The sequence below is a fragment of the Polypterus senegalus genome, chromosome 9 (genome assembly GCF_016835505.1).
Source record: "Polypterus senegalus isolate Bchr_013 chromosome 9, ASM1683550v1, whole genome shotgun sequence".
Classification (NCBI taxonomy): domain Eukaryota; kingdom Metazoa; phylum Chordata; class Cladistia; order Polypteriformes; family Polypteridae; genus Polypterus; species Polypterus senegalus.
In genome coordinates, this window is record NC_053162.1 from 126,701 (window position 1) to 148,064 (window position 21,364).

The following is a 21,364-nucleotide window of genomic DNA, read 5'->3' on the forward strand; positions in this document are numbered from 1 at the left end:
CTGCCTCACAGGGCCAGCGTAGGCACTCAGCATCACTACTGAGAATTGGAGTCAGAAGGCTGGCATCTCACATGGCTTTATATTGAAGGGTGAAAATGCATTTAAAGAGAGGTGTGCATAAAAAATGAATGATGCCTCTGGCACATGTGGCACACGCCCTCAGGTCTACAGACTAAGCTGTCACTCCTGCCATGTTTGTGCATGGTGAACACTGAAGCCCATCAGTACTGTAGGCTTGGTGCATATGGCGCCTTTCATGCAGTGACGTCTCTCCTCCTTGCGCTCCTTTTATGTGAAAAGTGTGAAGATGAAGATGAGAGGCAGCCAAAAGCACTCACCTGGCATTCCCTGTGCCCACATGCCATCTCCTCACCCCTCCTTAGGCTGGCATCGGTGCCCCCGTCTTCTCGACTTCCTGTCAGGATGCCTGCCATTGACTTTCTCCCGAGTGTGTGATATCTGCCAGTGCCAGTGTGTCTTCATCTTGGCAGAAAAGCGCCACTGGCGGGCACCTTCTGCATAAAGGGGCTGTTTGTGCCCCTAATTGTGCCATGGCTGCCCGCCGCTGTGCTCTGGTCACTCACTCACATCTCTTTTTTTTCCAGATCACATCTAATGCCGAGGCTGAAGGAGTCGCGGTCCCACGAGTCTTTGCTCAGCCCCAGTAGTGCCGTGGAGGCGCTGGACCTCAGCATGGAGGACGAAGTTGTGATCAAACCCGTGCACAGCAGCATTCTGGGACAGGACTACTGCTTTGAGGTAGGCTCTGTGGCGCCCGCCCCTGGCACGTCGACTGGCATCTCTCTACAGCACCCTGCTACCGCTTCCCTCAGTTTTCCATGTCCGTGTGTGACTGTCCTCGTACCCCCCAACAGTACAGTGGCTCCTGGCACCTTGGTGCTGGAGACAAGTTCTGGATGGCTGGCTGGACAGCTATTTGTCACCAATGGCCATTTTTGCCTTTGTCCTCTGGGACTCTTGGACCATTTAGAATTCCAAACACATGAGACGTGTCCACTTCGTGCCTGGCCGATGACTGGCAGTGCCCAGGTTTATCATTCTGTGCTTCCCACTGCCAACCCCCTGGTATCTCGTCTGGGCCGTGTCCCTCTGTGTTGGGCTTCTGTGGGCCCTGATGAGCCCTCCGATCCATTTGGACTTGTCTGCTTGTGTGAGGGTGGAGCTAAACAGTAGCTGAATATTCATAAGGGTGGGCGTGGGTGGAGTCACCTCCTCGTCCAGGGCCAGGATGGACATGGAAATGTGGGCAAGGCTGTTTAGAGGTGGAGTCAGCCCTTGACATCGATCGGAGAGTCAACTCCTGAAGTGCCAGGGGCACAAAGAGTGCCAGCGCCTGGCCTGCTGGACGCCCCCCGCCCCTTTCCTCGTAAGTGGTGCCGGCATTCGTATCGTTTGGTTGTGATTTGTGTCCTTCCTCTCTGCAGGTGACGACCTCCTCTGGGAGTAAATGCTTCTCATGTCGATCGGCAGCAGAACGGGATAAGTGGATGGAGAACCTGCGGCGGGCAGTGCACCCAAACAAGGTAAGCTGGGCGGAGAAATGGGGGGTGGGAGCTGACGATGGAGAGAGGACCCCCTGGCTGCCATCACCCTCCCTAGCCCAGTCTTGGCATTTCATTGGCCCAACTGACTACACTTGGCCACCTGGTCACGTATACCGTCTGTGTGACACTCCCCTTGATCGGTGCCCACCTGTGCCGTCGTGTTGTTAAGGCCATTTTGGGGGCCCAACTCCCATCTCTAGTGAGTATAAGTGGGGGGTTCCTGCAGCTACCGTTGTCTGTCAAGGGTGGCACCTGGTGGGCATCATCTTCAATGTGTGGCCACAGGCTTTCAGCCCTGACCTCTTAGGACTGTGGTGCCAACAGACGGTCTCGGTGCCCTCGTCTCCATTTTTACTTGGGCTTTGGCACTCGTTGGCCAAAATTCTAAATTACGACAGCGACTCGTGTGGGCATTAATGGTGGCAAAGAGCTTCAGCCAACAGGGTGGATATTTAAAGGCAGATGAGTAGCGTTTGTGTCTTTGTACCACCTGTGGGCACCCAGAGTTAATGTAAAGTGGTGAGAGGGCATCCGAAGGGGAGCAAGTGGCAGTGCTGCATGGCTCAAGCAGCTTCACGGTGGACTGGGCAACAATCTGTGGGCGTTGCCAGAGGTGACTTCCCTCCTCTTTGTGTAGTCATGTTGGCGAGGGTCATACTGAGCGCGCATTCTCCTTCACAGTAATGCTTGGCACCATGCCCCTCTAAGCAGACATTTCTGTTCATTCAGTCGCTTATGGAGTGAGTGGTGACACCTATGGACACGGCGGGCAGTAAGGCACAGGGGAGCACAAGTGCAGCTCATGCTCTTCCCAATACTCCAAGGTGGATTCTGTAGCTGGCAGTTGTGACAAGATGCGAGTGCCATGTCTAAAGTGCCACCTCTCTCTCTGTCTCTGTTTGATAGGACAACAGCCGGCGGGTGGAGAACATGCTGAAGCTGTGGATCATCGAGGCCAAGGACCTGCCCGCCAAGAAGAAGTACTTCTGCGAGCTGTGCCTGGACGACACGCTGTATGCCCGCACCACGTGCAAGCTCAAGACAGACAACGTGTTCTGGGGCGAGCACTTCGAGTTTAACAACCTGCCGCCCGTCAAGAGCGTCACCGTGCACCTCTACAAGGAGACGGACAAGAAGAAGAAGAAGGACAAAAACAACTACGTGGGCCTGGTCAACATCCCCATGGGCGCCGTCACCGGGCGCCAGTTTGTCGAGAAGTGGTACCCCGTGAGCACGCCCAACCCCAACAAGGGCAAGTCGCCGGGCCCCATGGTCCGCATCAAGTCGCGCTACCAGAGCATGAGCATCCTGCCCATGGAGCTGTACAAGGAGTTCGCCGAGTACATCACCAACAACTACATGGCGCTGTGCTCGCTGCTCGAGCCCTCGCTCAGCGTCAAGAACAAGGAGGAGATGGCGTGTGCCCTGGTGCACATCCTGCAGAGCACGGGCAAGGCCAAGGTAAGCGGGCGATCGCCATTTCAGAGGGAGGGTCAGGGTGCCATTCGGGCAGCTCAGCGGAGGGGCTCGGGCATCTTGCTTAGTGTGCTGTCGTGTGCCAATGTCTGAGCCAGGCAGCTCTCTCGGTGCAGGGCTTTCTGTGCCACTGCTGCCATCTGGTGTGTTAGGCTCCCAGAGTGCCAATCCATTGAGTTGGGGGCCAGGGGCTGGGCATGGATGGCCGGAATGTAGGCGAGCGGGACGATGGCCACGGGGAGGTAGGAGCAGACAAACCAGCAAACACATAAAAGAGCCCACAAAACCAGGGCACAAAATGAGATGCCATCCTCAGTAACTGAAGAAGTGCATTGGGGCAAAAAGAAAAGAGGAGAATGTCACCAATTCAAAAGTCCAACAAATCAGGAGGGGGACAAAATGACAACCCGGTGTGAGGGTAAGGTGGAGAGCGAGAGCGCCAAGGCCAATGGGCAGTTAAGGCTGTGCCCGGTGGCAGTTGCTGACGTCTTCCTGAAAGCCAGGGGTTCAGTGTGAAGCAGGCAGTCAGAGGGGGTCTGCACTTCAAGAAGTGGCTCAAGCAGAAGTGGGCACAAATGACAAGAGTGGTGGGCAAGGAAGGAAAAGGGTAGGGGCGTTGCAAGGGCAGGAATAAAAAGGACAAGGTGGGGGGCCTCAATGGCGAGGAGATACATGACATGCATGTGCTGATGTCACCACCTGGGTCACCTCTATTTGATCACCTCAGTGCTGCTGAGTTCTGGGACAACACCACCTCCACCGTACCCATACTCCCGCTCACCTCACCTCCTGCTGCCACTCCCACCACACTCAGGCCCTGCCACTCAAGCCCCCGTTCTACCCATCTGTAGCTCTGCCCGTCCATCCTACTGTCACTCAAGCCCCTTTGTTCCCCCACCCTACTGACAGTCAAATTTCTTGCCCCGCCCAGCCTACTGCCATTAAAGCCCCCAGCCCCATCTCGGTTGCTGCCACTCAAGTATCTGGCTTCGCCCACCCAGTGACACCCCGGCTGACTGGGACCTTCCCGCCACGTCTGTCTGTCATTTGTCCAGTCCCTTCTCGCAGATCTAGTGATGGGTGCTCCCTGATAAAGGGAGCCCCCCCCCCCACCTTCGGTGCCACCTTTCACCATCACTGGTACTGAGATGACACAATGAAGACCATCAGGGATACAGGGCGAGGCCACCATGAACCCCCAGTACCATGAATGGAGAGGCTTGTGGACATCCTTAGCAGCGGGCACTGCATTTCTGTTGGGTGACGGCAAGTGGTCCACGTGCCAACATGAATACTGCTGTCGAATCAAGGCGGCCCGCTGAGCGACAGCAACGGAAGAGAAATCAATGAGGATTAACGGCGGGCGATAACGGAATTGTGTCAGCGCCAGGAATGATTATGGCGAATTAGCACGAAGGCAGATAGAGTAGGCGACTGCTCAGTGCCCGACCTCCAGCGCCTGCCACACCAGCCCTACCTCCTGTTCCTTCTCAGTGCATCTGTTTCACATTTTGCCCGTTTTGTTTGGCTGGCACTTTTCAGAGTTCACCTCCATCTTATATAGTGTCTGTGCTTGGTCAGTGACATGCGAAAACTTGAGCCACATTGCCTGGCGAAGGGGGTCGAGCCCTTAATGGTGTGTTGTCCCATCCTGCTGCTTAGCTGCTGCCGTTTGTCTTGGAGGTGCCAGGATGCCCACACATGTTTCTGACCTTGATGACTTGCGTTGCTGGTGATGCCAGATGGTGTCTCTGACCGCTCTTTGGGGGTCAGGGTTGGAATTACAGCCAGATGAGCCCCCCAGTTGCCCCCCAAGCGTTTCCTCATGTGCCATATAGTGCCTTTGGTGGTGGGTGTCCTGGATTTTTATTTCTGCCCGCCATCTCCCTGTCTTTGATTTGACCTGGGCACTCCTTCAAGGCTCATTTGACATTGGGTACTGAGAGTTAAAAAAGACTGGCAAAGGCGCCGTGTGCCATGAGAATGGGCTGGAGCACTAGGGGTGCACATTAGGATTGGGCTGGGAGGTGAGGTCCCCTAGGGACCAAAAGGTTTCACTTTACTACATGGACTGGGTGACTGGTGGGCATCATACTTGGCGGCTTCTGCCCAAGTGCCATGTAATGTCTCCTCTCTGCCATTTTATGCCTGTGGATGACCGGACTATATGAAGATGCCCTTTAGTGGCCTCGAAATGGCCACCTGCTGCTTGTTGTCATGTCAATAGTGGACCACTGTTGGCATAACACAGGAGATGGGCACCTCAATAACTGTGCCACACTGTGACGATGTGGGTTCTGGCTCCACACTCCCTTTGCTATTGGAAGCACTCGAACCCAACACCGTCGATAATGTTGCCGAATGAGCTAGTCAATGGAGGCAAATTACTGAGCAAGGGGAAGGTAGAAAGTGCAAAAGTGCTTTTATTAAAAACAGTCAACAAAACAAAAACAGTGTTCATAAATAGTGCAGTTTCAAATTCATTAAATAAATAATCCATAAAACGAACGTGGGGTAAAACCAATAAATAAACACAACAATCCTTTAAAAACGAAGGTTAAAATCTTCTCCTGGAAGCAGTCTTTAAAACAAAAAAACAAATCCGGTGCTTTTCTGTATGCGTCTCACCTGCTTATCCCGTACGGGCTTAGCAGCAGGCAAGACGCTCTCTGCAGCTGCCCTCCTACATCACACGCTCGAGACTGGAGACCTCCCGATCCCTGGCTCCGGTATGGCACTCATCCCAGTCCCCGAGACTTGATTACCCCAATAGCCAGGTCGCTCATATTGGGGACTCCACCACCAAGCCTCCCGACTTCCGCTGCCTTTCCGCGGCCTTCTGCGGCTCGTCGCTTTCACCTTGTTACTCCCGCTACCAGATCGCTCAGCGGGAGCGACATCTACACAAACACCTGGGTGTCGGCCCAACACCCAGCTTCCTCGCAGCTGCCCACGAGCGCTCGATCGCGCGCTCACCACACGCTCCGCGTGTCCGTCTCTCTCCTGCACCGCTTGCTTCCACGCTCCCTGTAACCTCCGTCCTCTCCTTTCCTTTCTCTCCGATCGTTTCTTTCTCTTCCCGAACGTTTCTTTTTTTCTTCTTCCCTCTAAAACCGACTCGCGCTTCTTTTTAAAATGACGAGGGCCACAGCAGCTGCAGCATTAGCCGCGGGACAATCATGAATGTGGGCAGTTCCTCACCTGTGCACTAGGTGAGAAACGCCCACACCCTACGGATCGTCCCACGGCCCACTATGGCCCAATGTCCCCTCACTAAGCCGCGAGCACATTGATTATTTATTTAAAAATGGCCTTTACTCAACGAGCTGTGGACCCATAACACCACACACACCCCTCCCCATTATCACTTTCACCCACTATAACCCCCACCTGAAGCCCTTCAGTGTAGCAGAAGGCAACACTGCATGGGATGCCAGGAGCAGAAATATTATGTATCTGTGCCAAGTGCTCAGATGGCAGTGGGGCAGTGGAGACATCACAAAATGGTGTGTTGGTCCTTGTGGTGGCGCTGCATACAGACCATGTGATGATGCTTTTCAATGGAATTGGAATGGCACAGCGGTAGCCCAAATGTCTGGGGGCGCAAATCTGGCCCCACACACCTTATAAGAGATGCCAGTCGGCCACTGCATGCCCTGTGATCACCCAGTGAGTCCAGTCTTTTCAACAGCTAATCATCTGTTGGTGAAACTGGTGATTCTGACCATGCTGCCCATCCTCCACCCAGTCAGTGCCCAGGTGTACCCATGTCCATTGCATCATGTCACCTTACACAAAGTTTTGGGATGAGAGGATTGCCATTCGTTGGAGGCTTCAGCACGTCCATTTGACCGGAGTGGCGTTCTTATGCCCACTTGGCTTTTGTGCCAGTGTTGAGGTTCCTGACGTGAGGGCAGAAGTTGATGGTTCCAAGTTCTGAACCTGGTGATTTGAAGTGCAGGGGCATGATAGCCAAGGGCTAGCACACAAGGGGGCACGTGGACTGCCAAAGGGTGCCCGCTTGCAGCCTGACCTCTTCACGTTGTGTTGCAGGACTTCCTGACGGACCTGATGATGTCCGAAGTTGACCGCTGTGGTGAAAACGAGCATCTGATATTCAGGGAGAACACCCTGGCCACCAAGGCCATCGAGGAGTACCTGAAGCTGGTGGGACAGAAGTACCTGCAGGACGCCCTGGGTATGTACTGAAGCGTGGCGCACAGCGGGCAGCTCCCTCCACCCCTGCTCGGCAGAAGGGGACGGCATGATGGACGAGGGCCACACTCGCGCCTCGCTCTCTGGCAGGTAGAAACGGTGCTGGCATTTGAAGATGCCCCTGGAGGTTATGTGCCAGAGAAGCAATAATATTTATCTGCCTTTGGAGCATCCCAGCGGTGCCCGCCGCCCCTCTCGCTGTGTAATTGGCTTTTATTTTTAGCCTCCCTTCTCTTTGTTCTCTGATGACGCCAACCTCCAGCGGCCGCGCGTCTTTTTTGTTTTCTTCAGAATTGGTCAGAATCTGCCAGTCGGGAGTGGTGGGGGAGGGGCTTGTCTTAGGGACCCCAGTGCAGCCATCAATGAAAATTGGTATTGGTGAGGAGAGAGCCCTGTGCCTGGTGGCACCTCTCCAGAACTACGGCTGCTGCCCTGCAGAGTCCCCCTCAGCCCACCCAAGCTTAGCGGTTTGTGTCCCACGTCCCTCAGACCCGCCGGCCCACTCTGGTCTTGTTTACACCAAATTCTCATACCAAGGGGCTCTGAAGAGCTCTTTGCCCCCTGGTCACCCTCTGGCAGCTTGGGGCACATTGCCATCTTGTTCCCTGCCTGCTTGCCCTCTACAGCAGGACTTTGGCATGCCCAGCAAGGCTTCTTGCACCTCACACTGTCCATCTTGCCCCCGCACAGCACTTGTGTTTGTGTCAGTGCCCCCAAGCTCTCTTTCAGTCTGAAGGGTGCCAGCTGTGCCCATCCTTTGGGCCCGGTGTGCTCCCTGAGTGGCTGCCACCTGCAATTGTGGTGTTGATTATTGGAGGAGCAGATTGAGGGACGTTTGCTCGCCATGTGAAGGAGCCGTCAGAATAATGTGGGCAGCGGGCTCATTAAGGAGGGCAGCGGGAGGGCAACATCAAAGCTGAAAGACCCATCACGGGGCGGGGTGATGAGGAGCGAGTCGAGATTGGGACAAATGAATAAAAGGAAAATGGGGGACTGGCTGGAGGGGACTGCCAGTGTTGGCATTGGACCGACATGTGGCCGTTATGGTGGTCATCTACCAACACCAGCAGAGCGTCGCCGGGGCCTACGATGGGCTGTTACCGTCATGTGGGGGCTTAGCGGACCCCAGCATGTCCTAAAAGGTGGAAGCTAATCTTCCATGATGTTGGCACTGTGCGAGGTCCCCCCCGATTTCGTTTCGTTTCACTAATCTGTTGGCAGGGAGGCTTTGGGATGTTTGATGGTCCGACTCCGACCCACTCCCGCTTTTTATTCAATAAGGGTCTCCTCACATGCTTCAGTCCCTGCCCTGCCCTCAAGTTACCCTGGCAGACGGGTGCCCTTTGCCTTGGGCGTCGCCGCAGGCTGCCTACAACCTGCCAGGCTTTGCATGCTGGCGTCACGGTGCCACTTTATGTTTTTATGGCTGATGATGGACCACCTGGAGTGTCCACAGACCGCCCTGTCACCTCACTGATCCTATGCTTATTCGGGTGCGGAAGCTGTGGCAGGAGTGGGGGGTCACCCTGGGGTACCTTGAGTGGTACCTTGAGTGGGTACCTTGAGTGACCCTGGCAGCCACGTCCGACAGTAAAGCTGCTAGTGCGGGATGGGGCTGAGGGGCAGAGCCCAGTTCGATATTCACAAAGAAGGCAAGAGAGCAAATAGGGTGGCACCTCGGGCACCACAGTTCAAGGCAGGGCACCACATTGGGAAGTACAAGACTGTGGCTGTGCTGGGCGACATATGCCAGGCTCTCGTCTTTGTTCTTCTGAGGTTGGACATCTCAGACCAGTCGACTGTGCATGTGGGCACCCTTGGCATCTCCCTGGGGTGCCAGTGTGGTATGCGCTGAGCACGTAATGAAAATGAGTCCCGGAAATGAGTCACCGAATCAGGTCAGTGAAACGAGGGCAAAGGAGATGAGACCCCGACAGAGCATCACGGGCACCAAAGAGTGGCAAAATGGTGATGCCTGCTAGAAAACCAGAAACCAAATGGAGCCGTGGAAGCACAGTAAAGCGAATTCCTGCCGCGTCCCCGGGCCCACCGGCAGTGCCTACCGTGGAGCTCTTTAGTGCCACCCTTGTGCTGCTGCTCGCCGATGTCCTGACCGTCCCGTCTCTCCCTTCAGGCGAGTTCATCAAAGCCCTTTACGAGTCCGACGAGAACTGCGAGGTGGACCCCAGCAAATGCTCGTCCGGAGACCTCCTGGAGCACCAGAGCAACCTGAAGATGTGTTGCGAGTTGGCCTTCTGCAAGATCATCAACTCCTACTGGTAAGGCCCACCTACTGTGTGTGTGTGTGTGTGTGTGTGTGTGTGTGTGTGTGTGTAGTGGGCGCCCCCAGTGGACACCACCCACCAAAGCAGGGAAGCAGCGAGGAGGGCCGGGCAGGAGACGTACAAGCCTGGCAGTGGGTTGATGGTGAGGGAGGCCGATGGGCATCTGCATGGATGGCCTTGTCCACTTTGTCCAGGTGGTTCGTTTGTGAGCTGAGGTTCGAGCGCAGCCCACCTGATAAGCAAAGTTACGCCTAGACGACGCCCGAGACCTGATAAATGACGTTGGCAGCGGCATTCAGCGGCCCTCACCCAGCATGGCACACTTTAACTCTGGCCTCTGTAAGTCACCAGCTGGGGTGCTGGCCACTAAGGTGGTATGTGAACGACCACCGATAGCCCCTGAGGAGGACTTGTGGTGCCGCAGGTGGACATAAGGGATGGCATGCCTCTGACAGATAATGGAGATAAGAGGTGCTGTGCCCGTAGGTTGCCAGAGTTAAGTGGCACAGCACTGTGTCGGGATCGGTCGTACGGGTGACGCAGCCGCGGCGCTCGACGTCACAACGGACTTTGCACTCGCAGCTGTTTGTTTTATTTTCACGCTGGTGAAGAATTCGAGTGCAGGATGAGCAGACAGCAGGGGGCACTGAGATAGTCGGGGTGTCCAGACTGAGGAATGTTGCACTATGTGTGCAGAGACATCTCGTGTAGATGACTGTTACCATAGAAGGAGCCCACGGTGCCACCCTCCTTTCACTGGCATTAACTGCTCACTGCACTATTATGTGAGAATGGCTGTAATCGATGGGCATGGGCGTGACGAGCAGACTTGGCAATGACCAGACTGCGGCGATGGCACACAAAGAGTTAAGTGAGCACTTGGATGTCAATGACGAGACCATGCCAGGTGAGCGGGCACCACGAGTCAAAGGCAGTGCGGATCTGAATTCACCCAATGACAGTGGGCAGCTGGAGAGGTGTAGGGATGGCAGGGTCCGATCAGTCCAGCACCAATGACTAGGTGTACTGAGCTGATGCCAGGCATGGCCTTGGCATCTGAGGGGCCATTGGCTGTTCTTGTTGGCACAAGCTTGTCTGTCTGTGCCCGGTGGCACTCACGTGTCTTTCTCTTTGTCCCTCAGTGTGTTTCCTCGGGAGCTCAAAGAAGTGTTTGCTTCGTGGCGCCAGGAATGCAGCAGTCGCGGGCGCCCGGACATCAGTGAGCGGCTCATCAGCGCCTCCCTCTTCTTGCGCTTCCTGTGCCCAGCCATCATGTCTCCGTCACTGTTCAGCCTGCTGCAGGAGTATCCTGACGACCGGACTGCCCGCACCTTGACGCTCATCGCCAAGGTCACCCAGAACTTGGCCAACTTCACCAAGTAAGCACCACTCTAGCAGTAAAGGCCTAAGCGGATCACCCTCATGCCAAGGAGCACCCTTCGTGTCCATCAGGATTTGGCAGTGATTTTCTTGCCTAATTACACATGCCAGCGAGTTGCACTTATCAGTCAGCTGGTGGCAAATGGCTTTAGAGTAAGGAATGCAAGAGGGCTGAGTGGGCACGCTGAGCTGGCAGCTGTCTGATGCCAGATTGTTTGGAAGGACATGCCTTTCCCGGCATTCTTCACTTGTGTGTCTCTAACTCCGATGTTATTGCTAGATGGCAGTGCCAGTCGAATTCAAGAGGAGGAAGGAGGAGGCTGCCCGTATGTGGCATTGTCTCCTTAGACAACTCCCACCCACCTCCCTGAGTTTATGTTCATCAGATCCCTGGCATGTGGGCACCAGCTGCCTCTGCCGTTTCTCAAGGCAATGCCACTACTGGCATCCATGATATCTGGAATTGGGGCTCCAGTGTTACCATTCGAGGGTCTCAAGGACACAACTGATGTGTGTGTGTGTGTGACTGGCAGCAGGGCGCTCGAGGGTTATTCCCACCAGCCTGTGCCTCCCTGTCATGCCTGAGGTGCTGAGAAGGCGACAAAGCCCCTTCCCAATTGCACCTGTCACTCCAGTTGTGTGGTGGCAGCAGACTGGCAGATCCCTTGGCACAGCCCTGACCGGTGAGCCGCTTTGCCCCTGCAGGTTCGGCAGCAAGGAGGAGTACATGTCGTTCATGAACCAATTCCTGGAGCACGAGTGGACCAACATGCAGAGGTTCCTGCTGGAGATCTCCAACCCCGAGACCATCTCCAACACGGCGGGCTTCGAAGGCTACGTGGACCTCGGCCGAGAGCTGTCCACCCTGCACTCCCTGCTGTCTGAGGTGGTGTCGCAGCTGGAGCAGGTAGGTGATGGAGCGGCGGGCATAGCTACGAGTGCAGGTGGGGTGGCTGTATGTGTCGGGTGCCCACTCACATCCACACGCTACACCAGGAGTTGACAGCTGGCACGCTGGAAAACTTGAGCCAGCGGGGCACAGGAGGGCAGAGGAAGTCGCAGTGTGTGTGCTGGCGTGACGTTGGGTTCAGCAAGTGGAGGACGGGCATCGGGATGGCCAGTGATGCCACAGCTTTAAAGTAAGTGTATGTGGGGAGGGCATTGTGTCTGGGAGGCCATTGGCACTTGGCCTTCAGGGTCCCCCCGTCCCCTTTATGTGGATTACAAGCTCGGGTGCCCCAAGGAGGACAAGAGGCTGCAGAGGGTGGACTGCCGGTGCCCAGAGAGGCTCCAGCAGGCCAGACCCCCTTAAAGCAATCCATCCTGCTTGAGGGAACCCACCTTCTGCTTCTTTTTTCAGGGTACGGCCAGCAAACTTGGCCCTCTGCCACGCATCCTGAGAGATGTCAACACGGCGCTGACCAACCCGCTGAGCGTCCAGGTGTCCGTGGCGTCTGAGCGGCCCGCCTCCACGCCCAGTGCCAGCTGCAGCATCTCCACCGGCCTGCAGAAGATGGTCATCGAGAACGACTTGTCTGGGTAAGTCTTGTGAAGGGCGCGCTTGGTCAGAACTGGCACGTTCATGCCAGTTGGCTTCCCTGTCTGGCACCTGTGCAGGCAGGAGGCACTGTAGAGGTCGTTTCAGGCGTGTGTGACAAGTGGCCAGCTGCCACCTTTGAGGGAATCTCCGTCTGAGGGTGTGCTGGGCATCAAAGAGTGGGGAGGCACTGCAAAGGTGCCAGTTGCCAGATGGCCTGCAGGGCAACTCCATGGTACTGTGAGAGGTCCCAGTTCAGGGGGCCTGTTGGTGGTCTCCGCTCCTGACCTTCTCTTCTCTTCCTTCCCTTCTCAGCCTCGTCGACTTTACCCGTCTGCCATCGCCGACTCCCGAGAACAAGGACTTGTTTTTTGTCACAAGGAACTCGGGCGTCCAGCCGTCTCCTGCCCGCAGCTCCAGCTACTCGGAGGCCAACGAGCCCGAGGTGCAGATACCCAACGGCAGCAAGAGCCTCTCCATGGTGGACCTGCAGGACAACCGCAGCCTGGAGAGCGGAGCCAACGTCGCCACCCCGGCGGACCCCCTGAACGACTGCCAGGTCCCCGTGGCGCCGCTGCAGGGCGGCGTCTGGTCTGCTCGGGCCCCCCAGGTCGGCAGCGCCGCTGTCCCCACCATGCGCAGAGCGGGCCAGGTGGCCACCACCCCCAGCTCGGAGGGCGCCCCGGGGAGGCCACAGCTTTTAGCCCCCCTGTCCTTCCAGAACCCCGTCTATCAGATGGCGGCCGGCCTGCCCGTGTCGCCGCGTGGTCTCGCCGACTCGGGCTCGGAGTGCCAGAGCTCCGTCAGCTCGCAGAGCAACAATGAAGAGCTGGCCTCGGGCAAACACGGCTTCCTCAACCACGGTGGCAACGAGGACTTCGCCAGGCGCTCGGGGGAGTTCATCCGCAGGCAGCTGTCGTTGACGGAGAGCGCCCACCAGCCCACGGTGCCCCGGCAGAACAGCGCGGGGCCGCAGCGGCGGATCGACCAGCCACCCCACCAGTCACTCGAGGGCGCACTCCGCCCAACCTGCTGAACACGGCGCCCTACCCGCGGCCGTCCAGTGGCAGCATGATGTCCTCCTCTCCGGACTGGCCAGGAAGTGGTGCCCGACTGCGGCAGCAGTCTTCGTCCTCGAAAGGGGACAGTCCCGAGACGAAGCAGAGGACGATGCACAAGCAGGTTAGTGGAGGAGGCCGTGTGCCAATTCTGTAGCGGTGCCCGCCGCCCTTGTGTGGCACCAGGTGGAGTAGTCCTGACCCCCTCACCTTTCCTTGAGTCACACTGGGTTACTTCAGTGGCAGCATTGGAGTGGCGCCACCTACTGGGCAGCCTTCTGTGTGCACCCATTGCAGAGCCGGCTGAGGTGGTCTGAAGTTGACTGGTTGTGCCCGGCTGCTCCCGAGTGCCCCTGTGCCCCCCAGTACCCATGGTCCCTGTGTGCAGGCTGTCCTTCATCTCGATTGCTCCACCAGCAGTTCAGTCAGTCGGGAGGCATGTGCCCCTCCATCCACATCTTGAAGTGGCATCTAGTGCCAGGGACCTTTGTCACATTGATGTCACCAATCTGTTTGAAGTCAGGGTTACATGGCTTCCATCTGCTTGCCCCTGGCATCAGACTCTTTCGATACCCGAATGGTGCTTTAACAGGGTCACTTGTGGGTGGACAGACCCTCACCTACCCCGTATGACAGAACCCCACACAGGTGCATCTGTCTGTCCATCTGTCCATTTCCTGCCCTACTTGTTCAGTTTGTTCTTTTTTTATATAGTGCCTTTCTCTAAGCATTTGTGACTCCTCCACTAGGGGGCACTCTTCCTCATCCTGCCCCCACTTGTCTACCAAATGTCCTGCTCTGGCACATGCTGGGTGATTTCATGCGATATGAGGGTTCTGCCTGAACTGAAACCGTGCATCAGTGGGCACTCAGAAGTGGGCACCTGCCCACCTGTCAGCGCAAGTGCACCACCATCTGGTGGCTGATGACGTTTTAGCCGTGTGCCCCTCTGCAGTGCCTGCAGCCATCTTTGGCAGACTGGCCGCTGCTTGTCTGAAGTGCCCAGTTGGCAGCTGATGTGGAAACAGAGAATGGCAGGCACTGCAGACAAAGTGGGTAATGCCCTGTGCCCTGACTGGTGGGCAGTAAGGCCCTGGTGCCAGTGATTGATGTTTTCTGTTTGAAGCTGCTCGAGCCTGTGGTCAGTCTGGCCAGCTCATCATTTGTCTCCTTTGTGTCACCCCACCAGGCCCCTTCGCCTGTGAACCCCAATGCCCTGGACCGCACCGCCGCCTGGCTCCTGAACATGAACGTCCAGTACGTGGAGCACGAGGGCATCGACGCTGAGGGCAGGAGCAAAGAGGAGCTGACGCAGATTGAAAAGGTAACTGGGGTGCCCGCCGGTCGGGCCGCGTGGGTCACTGCTCTAGAGATGGCCGCCACTGCCCTGCTGAAGACCAACATGGCGCGTCATTTGACTGTCGTGTGGCTTGGTGCCCTTTGGCCATCGCTGGGTTGGTTGCATTGTCTGTGGGCCCCCCCATCCACACACTGGCCATTCATCTTCTGCCAGCGGTGCCAACATGTGCCCTTCACTTTGCGCGCCTGAGGCATTTTCAGTATCCATTTTGGTCAGGGGTGTCAAACTCCAGGCCTGGAGGGCCGCAGTGGCTGCAGGTTTTCATTCTAACCGTCTTCTTCATCAGTGACCGGTTTTTGCTGCTAATGAACTTCTTTGGCTTTAGTTTTAATTAACTTGACTCAAGCCCCTTAGTTGACTCTTTTTTTAATTAGCAGCCAAACAATAATGAGCTGCCACATGACCAGCTCGCCTGTGCCCGTCACACAATATATGAAAATAAAGAAAGGTGAAGGTCTCGGTAAGGTTGATCTCTCAGGTCACCACAGCATTTTGACAAACAGAAAATCAACAGTTTTGGAAATGTCTGCTGTGGCAGAACGAGAGCAGCAACAAGTCGTGGAATTAAATGACGAGTTTAATTAATTAACAGCAAGAATCAGCTGCTCATTCATAGATTGGTTGGAGTTTGAATGCCAGTTTAGCTGCTCATCTGGTGGCTCGTTTCACGTCTCATTTCCATTTGGCTGCCATTTCATGAAGAAACAAATCAATTCAGAGGACTGAATCGTTAAAAACACGGCAATTGAAACGAAGGGAAAACGAGTTAATTAGCAGCAAAAACTGGTCAATGATTAGGAAAAAGGGGGCAGCCACTGCAGCCCTCCAGGCCTGGAGTTGGACACCCCTGGCTTAGAGCCTCAAAGGACAGTCGTGTGACCTGTGGAGCCATCGTACTTCGGAAAACCAGCTGAAGGCCCTGCTTTGAATCAACGAGGGTCTTAACTGTGCAGCCGAGTGGCAAAACGAGGACTTTGGGGGCAAACCAGCATCACCGTTGGTCCTCGGTGCCACTAACGGTTGCCATTTTGTGCACAAAGATGAAACGCCAGAGGACAGACCCCCAGAAGGAGACTTTTGGCCGGTGCCCGCTGACGCCGTGCTACCAACCAGTCAGCTGAATTTGTGTGCCACTGCCTCCCGCCTGTATTCTTCCTGTCTTGTCACCTCCCATAGTGGTGACCTGCTGTGAGCTGCCCCCTCCTGGCTCTGCCTGCCCCTGGTGCCCGTGAGCTCTTACAGGCCTGGGAGTGAAACTTGAGTTGGAAGTGCAGGTTGTGTTGGCTCTGAGGGCAGCAGTCAGACTGTCTGCAGGGGCATCGGTGGAAGTCGCACCAGTGGGCCAGGTGGGGTGCACTCACTCGCAGGACAGTGACCTGAATGGTCCGAGTGGTGGGGGTTGGTACGGGGTGCCAGCGGGTGAGCCTGACCCACGGGTGCTCTGCTCTGTTTTAGTACCAGCAGGAGATCGCCATCCTGCAGGAGAAGCTGCGCATGTCGGCCAAGAAGATCGAGGAGTACGAGAGCCGCCTGAAGGGTCAGGAGGACCAGACGCAGAAGGTGCTGGTGGAGTACCAGGCCAGGCTGGAGGAGGGCGAGGAGCGGCTGAGGAGGCAGCAGGAGGACAAGGAGCTGCAGATGAAGGGCATCATCAGCCGGTGAGTGGGTACTCGTGACGACGGGGCAGTGGAAGAGGTGGATGAGATGAGCAGACAGGGGGGCACAATGCTCACCGTCTGAGGACCTCAGCTGGAACGACAAGCAGTCTGGTATGAGTGAGGACCTGAGGAAGAGGCCTGGGTGGACATTTAGCCTGCTCTATGTGCACGGGCATGGGTGGGCACACCCCAGTGGCCTCTGTTCAGCCCTGACACACGTCCACAGTCGGACCTGCTGAAGCACACAGCATTCTGCGTGATTCTCTTCAGGGGGTCGGCACCTCTAAGACCCTGACGTGTGTCCATGGCACACCATAAGAGGACTTTGACCCCTTGTGCGCTGCAGCATGTGCTTGATCCAGCTGTTAGATGCCAGTGATGACCCCCCACTTGCATTGTGGTCAAGTAAGCCATGTGACAAAAACCTACAATCTGATTGGCTGTCCTGAGGCACTCCTGAAAGACGGTGGTCTGCAAGCTGGACCCCCTCGGTTGACCGCCTGCTCCTGACTGGCACAGGTGCTGTGATGGTCCTGCTGAATGTGATTTAATCTATTGATATAGCGCCTTTGAATACAGCTGCAGGACCGATTTGAATTTTTGGGGCAGGCGAGTGTGCCCCTCTTAGTGGCACTATACTCCTGTGTTACCCCCCCTGAGCCCAACAGGCATGTCCTTCCACAGAGTGCAGGAAGTGCACGTCGACCATACTGGGCAAACGTGGGTACACACCCTGATGAGACATCAGCCAGGGTGCCAATCCAACCCTCCGTTTCCTGTCCTCACACAGAGGGGCTGCTTGGTGAACCCGGGGGTCTCCGAGTCAGTAAGCCATTGGGCTAAAAGGAGCTCCGTCACCCAAATGGCTGGGTTTGGAAGCCACTGGGCTGTCACATGCCGGTCTCTTTGGCCCCTAGCCCTTCTGATGCCCGGTGCCAGGATGACAGCATCATCCATACATGGCAATGCTAGAGGACTGTCAGTGTGGTCGGTCTTGTGTGGCACTCTTGAGTGGCTCGGGCAGCCATCGGTGCCATCTAAGCCAGCAGGAAGCTGAACTGAGCTGTCATTTTTTATTTCATCTCCCAGGCTCATGTCTGTCGAGGAGGAGCTCAAGAAGGACCACTCAGAGATGCAGGCCGTGGTGGACTCCAAGCAGAAGATCATCGAGGCACAGGTTGGTATGGTAGCAGTCTAACAAAGAGCTTGGCATGCCTGGGCTCCATGCCACTGTGGCATTGTGGACCCCTTTGATGTGGCAGAAATGTGACGTGCCCTGTGGCCAAGCATATGGCACCTTGGGCTGGTGAAGTGGCAGTGAGCAGCCTTCTTGTGTGTCACACCTTGCCCAGCCCTCTTCGTGCGTGTCACACCTTTCCCCGCCCCCTTATCCCGCGTCACAACCTTTAAGCCACGCCCAGAATGACCGACTCACTGAGCGTCTTTTTGTCTCCCACCCACCACTGCAGGAGAAGCGCATTGCCTCCCTGGACGCTGCCAACGCCCGGCTCATGAGTGCCCTCACCCAGCTGAAGGAGCGCTACAGCATGCAGACCCGCAATGGCATCTCTCCGACCAACCCGACCAAACTGCAGATAACGGAGAACGGAGAATTCAGGAACAGCAGCAACTGCTAATGAAAGCGGGCACCACTGGGAGCCAGGAGGGGCTGTCCACCAGTCTGCCCACTCTGGGTGCCCTCCTGGCCATCTTCTTGGAATTTTTTGTTTTGGTTTCGACCAGAAGCGTTAATCCCATTTCCATTATTTTCAATGGAGCGTTTACTTGTATTTATAAAGTAAGGATCTGCAGGGGGCACTGCCACATGGCATCAATGGATTGTGCAGGGTGTGCCAGTGGGCCCGCAATCCACCCCCCCCGGGACTCCCAGGCCACTCAGAGATGGGTATGATCAGCAAGTTAAAGCTTTTTATTTTGAAAAGGCCGTACCCACTTGACGCAACTCTAGTGTGCCGAGTGGATGCCACAAGCAGCAGAGAACCACCCTGGCACAGGACGATGCCCAGCACAGTATTGGCATCCATCACAGCTGCATTTGCCAAATATCTGCCCCGATTTGGGTTCCACAAAGCCCACCAATGTAAAAGACGTCGCTGACCTTGAGCACACCCTTCGGCGCCGGACCCTGTGCCAATGTGCCCTCCTGTTTGTAAATTGAGAACTGGAGTGAGGGAGTTTGGTGCACCTTCATCTATGTATTCCTGCCACATTTACAAGTTTGTGCCCAAAGAAGTTGGCATGTGTGCCCACGAGAACTTGGTCAACAAGTCCCTCAGGCACCTTGTGTGGCAGTGAGAGCAAAAGGAGGAAGTGCGGCTGCCAGTCATCTGTGCCCATGCTGACCCTCAACAGCAAACATGTAGCCATGTGTCCACAGTGCCCTCACGCCCAATCCTGCCTGGCTGCTGGCTCGTGCCATCCTCACATTTTTCTGTTTTCGTACTTTCCATTTGCACGTTGTAAAGAATACTCGAGGGGGGCTAAAGGAAGCAAAGTTTCACCTCGTGTGCCAGCCGATGTCATACTGTCACCTTCGCCATGGGCATCGCTTGTATCACGTGACGTTTCTAGAACTCCAGTCGAGTCTTTAGTCGTTGTGGTGCCAAGCAAGCATCGAGAATGCCTGACAAACCCAAGTCACACTGGGAGGGCTCTCACTGTGGTGCCCAGTGCCACTCTGTTTTTGAATGGCCATTTCAGATGGCATACAGCTGCCTATTTGCCTGCGATTTGATGAGCAATGAAAGGCACTATATAGAGGCCAAGCAAGAGCCACGTGAGCCACGGAAGCTGCCAGGCTGAAAATGTGCTTTGAGTCATCCTTGGACAGCTATCTGGGCATGGAGGTTGGCAGCGGGTGAACTAGCCACACACTACAATGGCTGCAGTGTCCCACCCCCCACGCTTCTTGCTGCTTCTTCTGACTGATGACCTGGCATCACAGTGCCCAGTGGAAATTGGAAAGATTGCAGGGCAGCGGTGCCAGCCGTCATTGCTTCCTTGCCACACAACGGAGGGCATGCAGGGGTGGCGCTCTGTATGTTTTGTAATCCTTTTGTAATTCTGTTGAGACTCGAGTATTTGCTTCACCATGTAATAATAATAATAATAATGTACAGAAGTCGTCGTCGTGTCGACCCAATGATCAGTGCCCGTGCAATTTATGTACATTTGCAACTAGAGGGATTAAAGTTTTATTTAGCTATTTGAAGCTTCTGCCTGGCGCCTTACTGCATCGCCCCCTGGGAGATGCCTGCAGTCCCCCCGGTGGACCCCCAGCCGCTTCTGGGCCAAGTCAATTGATGTTGGGTCCCCGTGCCCAAGAGGTGGGTGGGCGGGCAGAGGTACCACAGAGCGAAGAACTTGTCAAAAGATGGGCACTGCAGAGTCTGGGACCTGTGAACGTCGGCCTCACAGATTTCATCGACCAAACGTCCCCCGGCAACCTGGTCGAGTCTCGGTTACGGTTGACCACGTTGGCCCCTAGTTACCAAGGTCCGGTTTCTGACCACATCAGACGTGGCACCCTCAATCATTTGGGTGGCCCTTGTACCCCTTTGCCCCTAACACTGCCCAGGAGAGACCCTGCGCCCAGAACATCCAATTAAAAAAAAATAATAACCCCAAATTGAGATGCCAGACGTACCCGAAGCTGCCCCTGGGCCAACATGGAGGCCTCACCATCTTTAAAGCGCTGGCCCGAGGTGTGACGTCAGCCACACAGGCAGCAGCTAGAGGAAGAAGAGGAAGACCCCTTAAACTAAATGCAAAAATGGACCTCAACAAGGCAATTTGTGCTCAAGATCTTAAATGGCATCTTAAGAGATTCTGCGCCCACAGCATGCCAGCAAATCACAGACTTCAAGGGCACAATCACCTGGTGGGACAGCCAGCTGACTCGGGGGCAACCTGACATCACTCCTGTACCCAAACTACACAATTCCTGGGGAGCTCAGCGGCCAATGTAGGATGCAATAGCCAGGGTACAAAGATAAGGATAGAGTTGAATGCCAGCTCACATTCAGTGTCACACTTTCATTTGTCTCCGTTGTCACCAAGTCTGCTATATACAGGGCATTTTCAAATGATTTCCATGGCAGCAGGGATGAGTGAAACGCCTTTTAATGGATGCCAGGCTGGTGCAGGATAAATGGGAGCATTAAGGAGGAGGGCGTCAGGGTTACATGCAGGCACAAGATGGTGCCATAACATGGCACTGGCAATGTCGCACTTGTCCAAGATTCATCTGTCCTTCTCAGTGGGTCCTCCACTTTGGGTGGTGGCAATGAGAATAAAATAATAAGGCTGCAGACACACAGGGCAGCATATCTGTGGGTCCACACTGGGTACGGTTCACCCGGATGTTTAACTTGTGTGCCCACATTCACTGTACACAATTTAGTGGTATCCAGTTGTGCAGATGGCAATGCCCTCATGTGCATCATTAGGATAAGTTATTAGTCCACAAACTGAGCAGAGAGTGCCAGAAGTGCCCATGTGGTGCCTGCAGAGGTGCCAGTGCAGGCCGTGCCACTTGATTTTCACCAAATGTGAAAATTCAGAAATGGGTTGCCAGGGGGTGCCACCATTCAAAGGCCACTTTCTACCTTTGTGGTTCTGGAGTATACAATACAATACAATACAATACAGTTTATTTGTTGTATAGCCCAAAATCACACAGGAAGTGCCGCAATGGGCTTTAACAGGCCCTGCCTTTTGACAGCCCCCCAGCCTTGACTCTCTGAGAAGACAAGGAAAAACTCCCAATAAAAACCTTGTATGAATTGGGGGACGATGACCTTATAGCAC

The 21,364-nt window shown here is 55.4% G+C and overlaps 1 protein-coding gene across 1 annotated transcript in view; it reads left to right on the forward strand.

Annotated features, from left to right (window-relative positions):
- Positions 1-19,766, forward strand: part of LOC120535028 (disabled homolog 2-interacting protein-like) — a 107,276-nt gene extending 87,510 nt beyond the window's left edge. Inside the window, 14 exon segments of the mRNA XM_039762528.1 lie at positions 606-759; positions 1,446-1,544; positions 2,472-3,026; positions 7,095-7,239; positions 9,391-9,535; positions 10,684-10,920; positions 11,627-11,828; positions 12,282-12,460; positions 12,774-13,450; positions 13,453-13,640; positions 14,706-14,840; positions 16,332-16,534; positions 17,624-17,711; positions 18,004-19,766. Of these exon segments, the coding sequence (XP_039618462.1) occupies positions 606-759; positions 1,446-1,544; positions 2,472-3,026; positions 7,095-7,239; positions 9,391-9,535; positions 10,684-10,920; positions 11,627-11,828; positions 12,282-12,460; positions 12,774-13,450; positions 13,453-13,640; positions 14,706-14,840; positions 16,332-16,534; positions 17,624-17,711; positions 18,004-18,171 (3,175 nt within the window). The 3' untranslated portion in view covers positions 18,172-19,766.
- Positions 19,767-21,364: the final 1,598 nt, after the last annotated feature.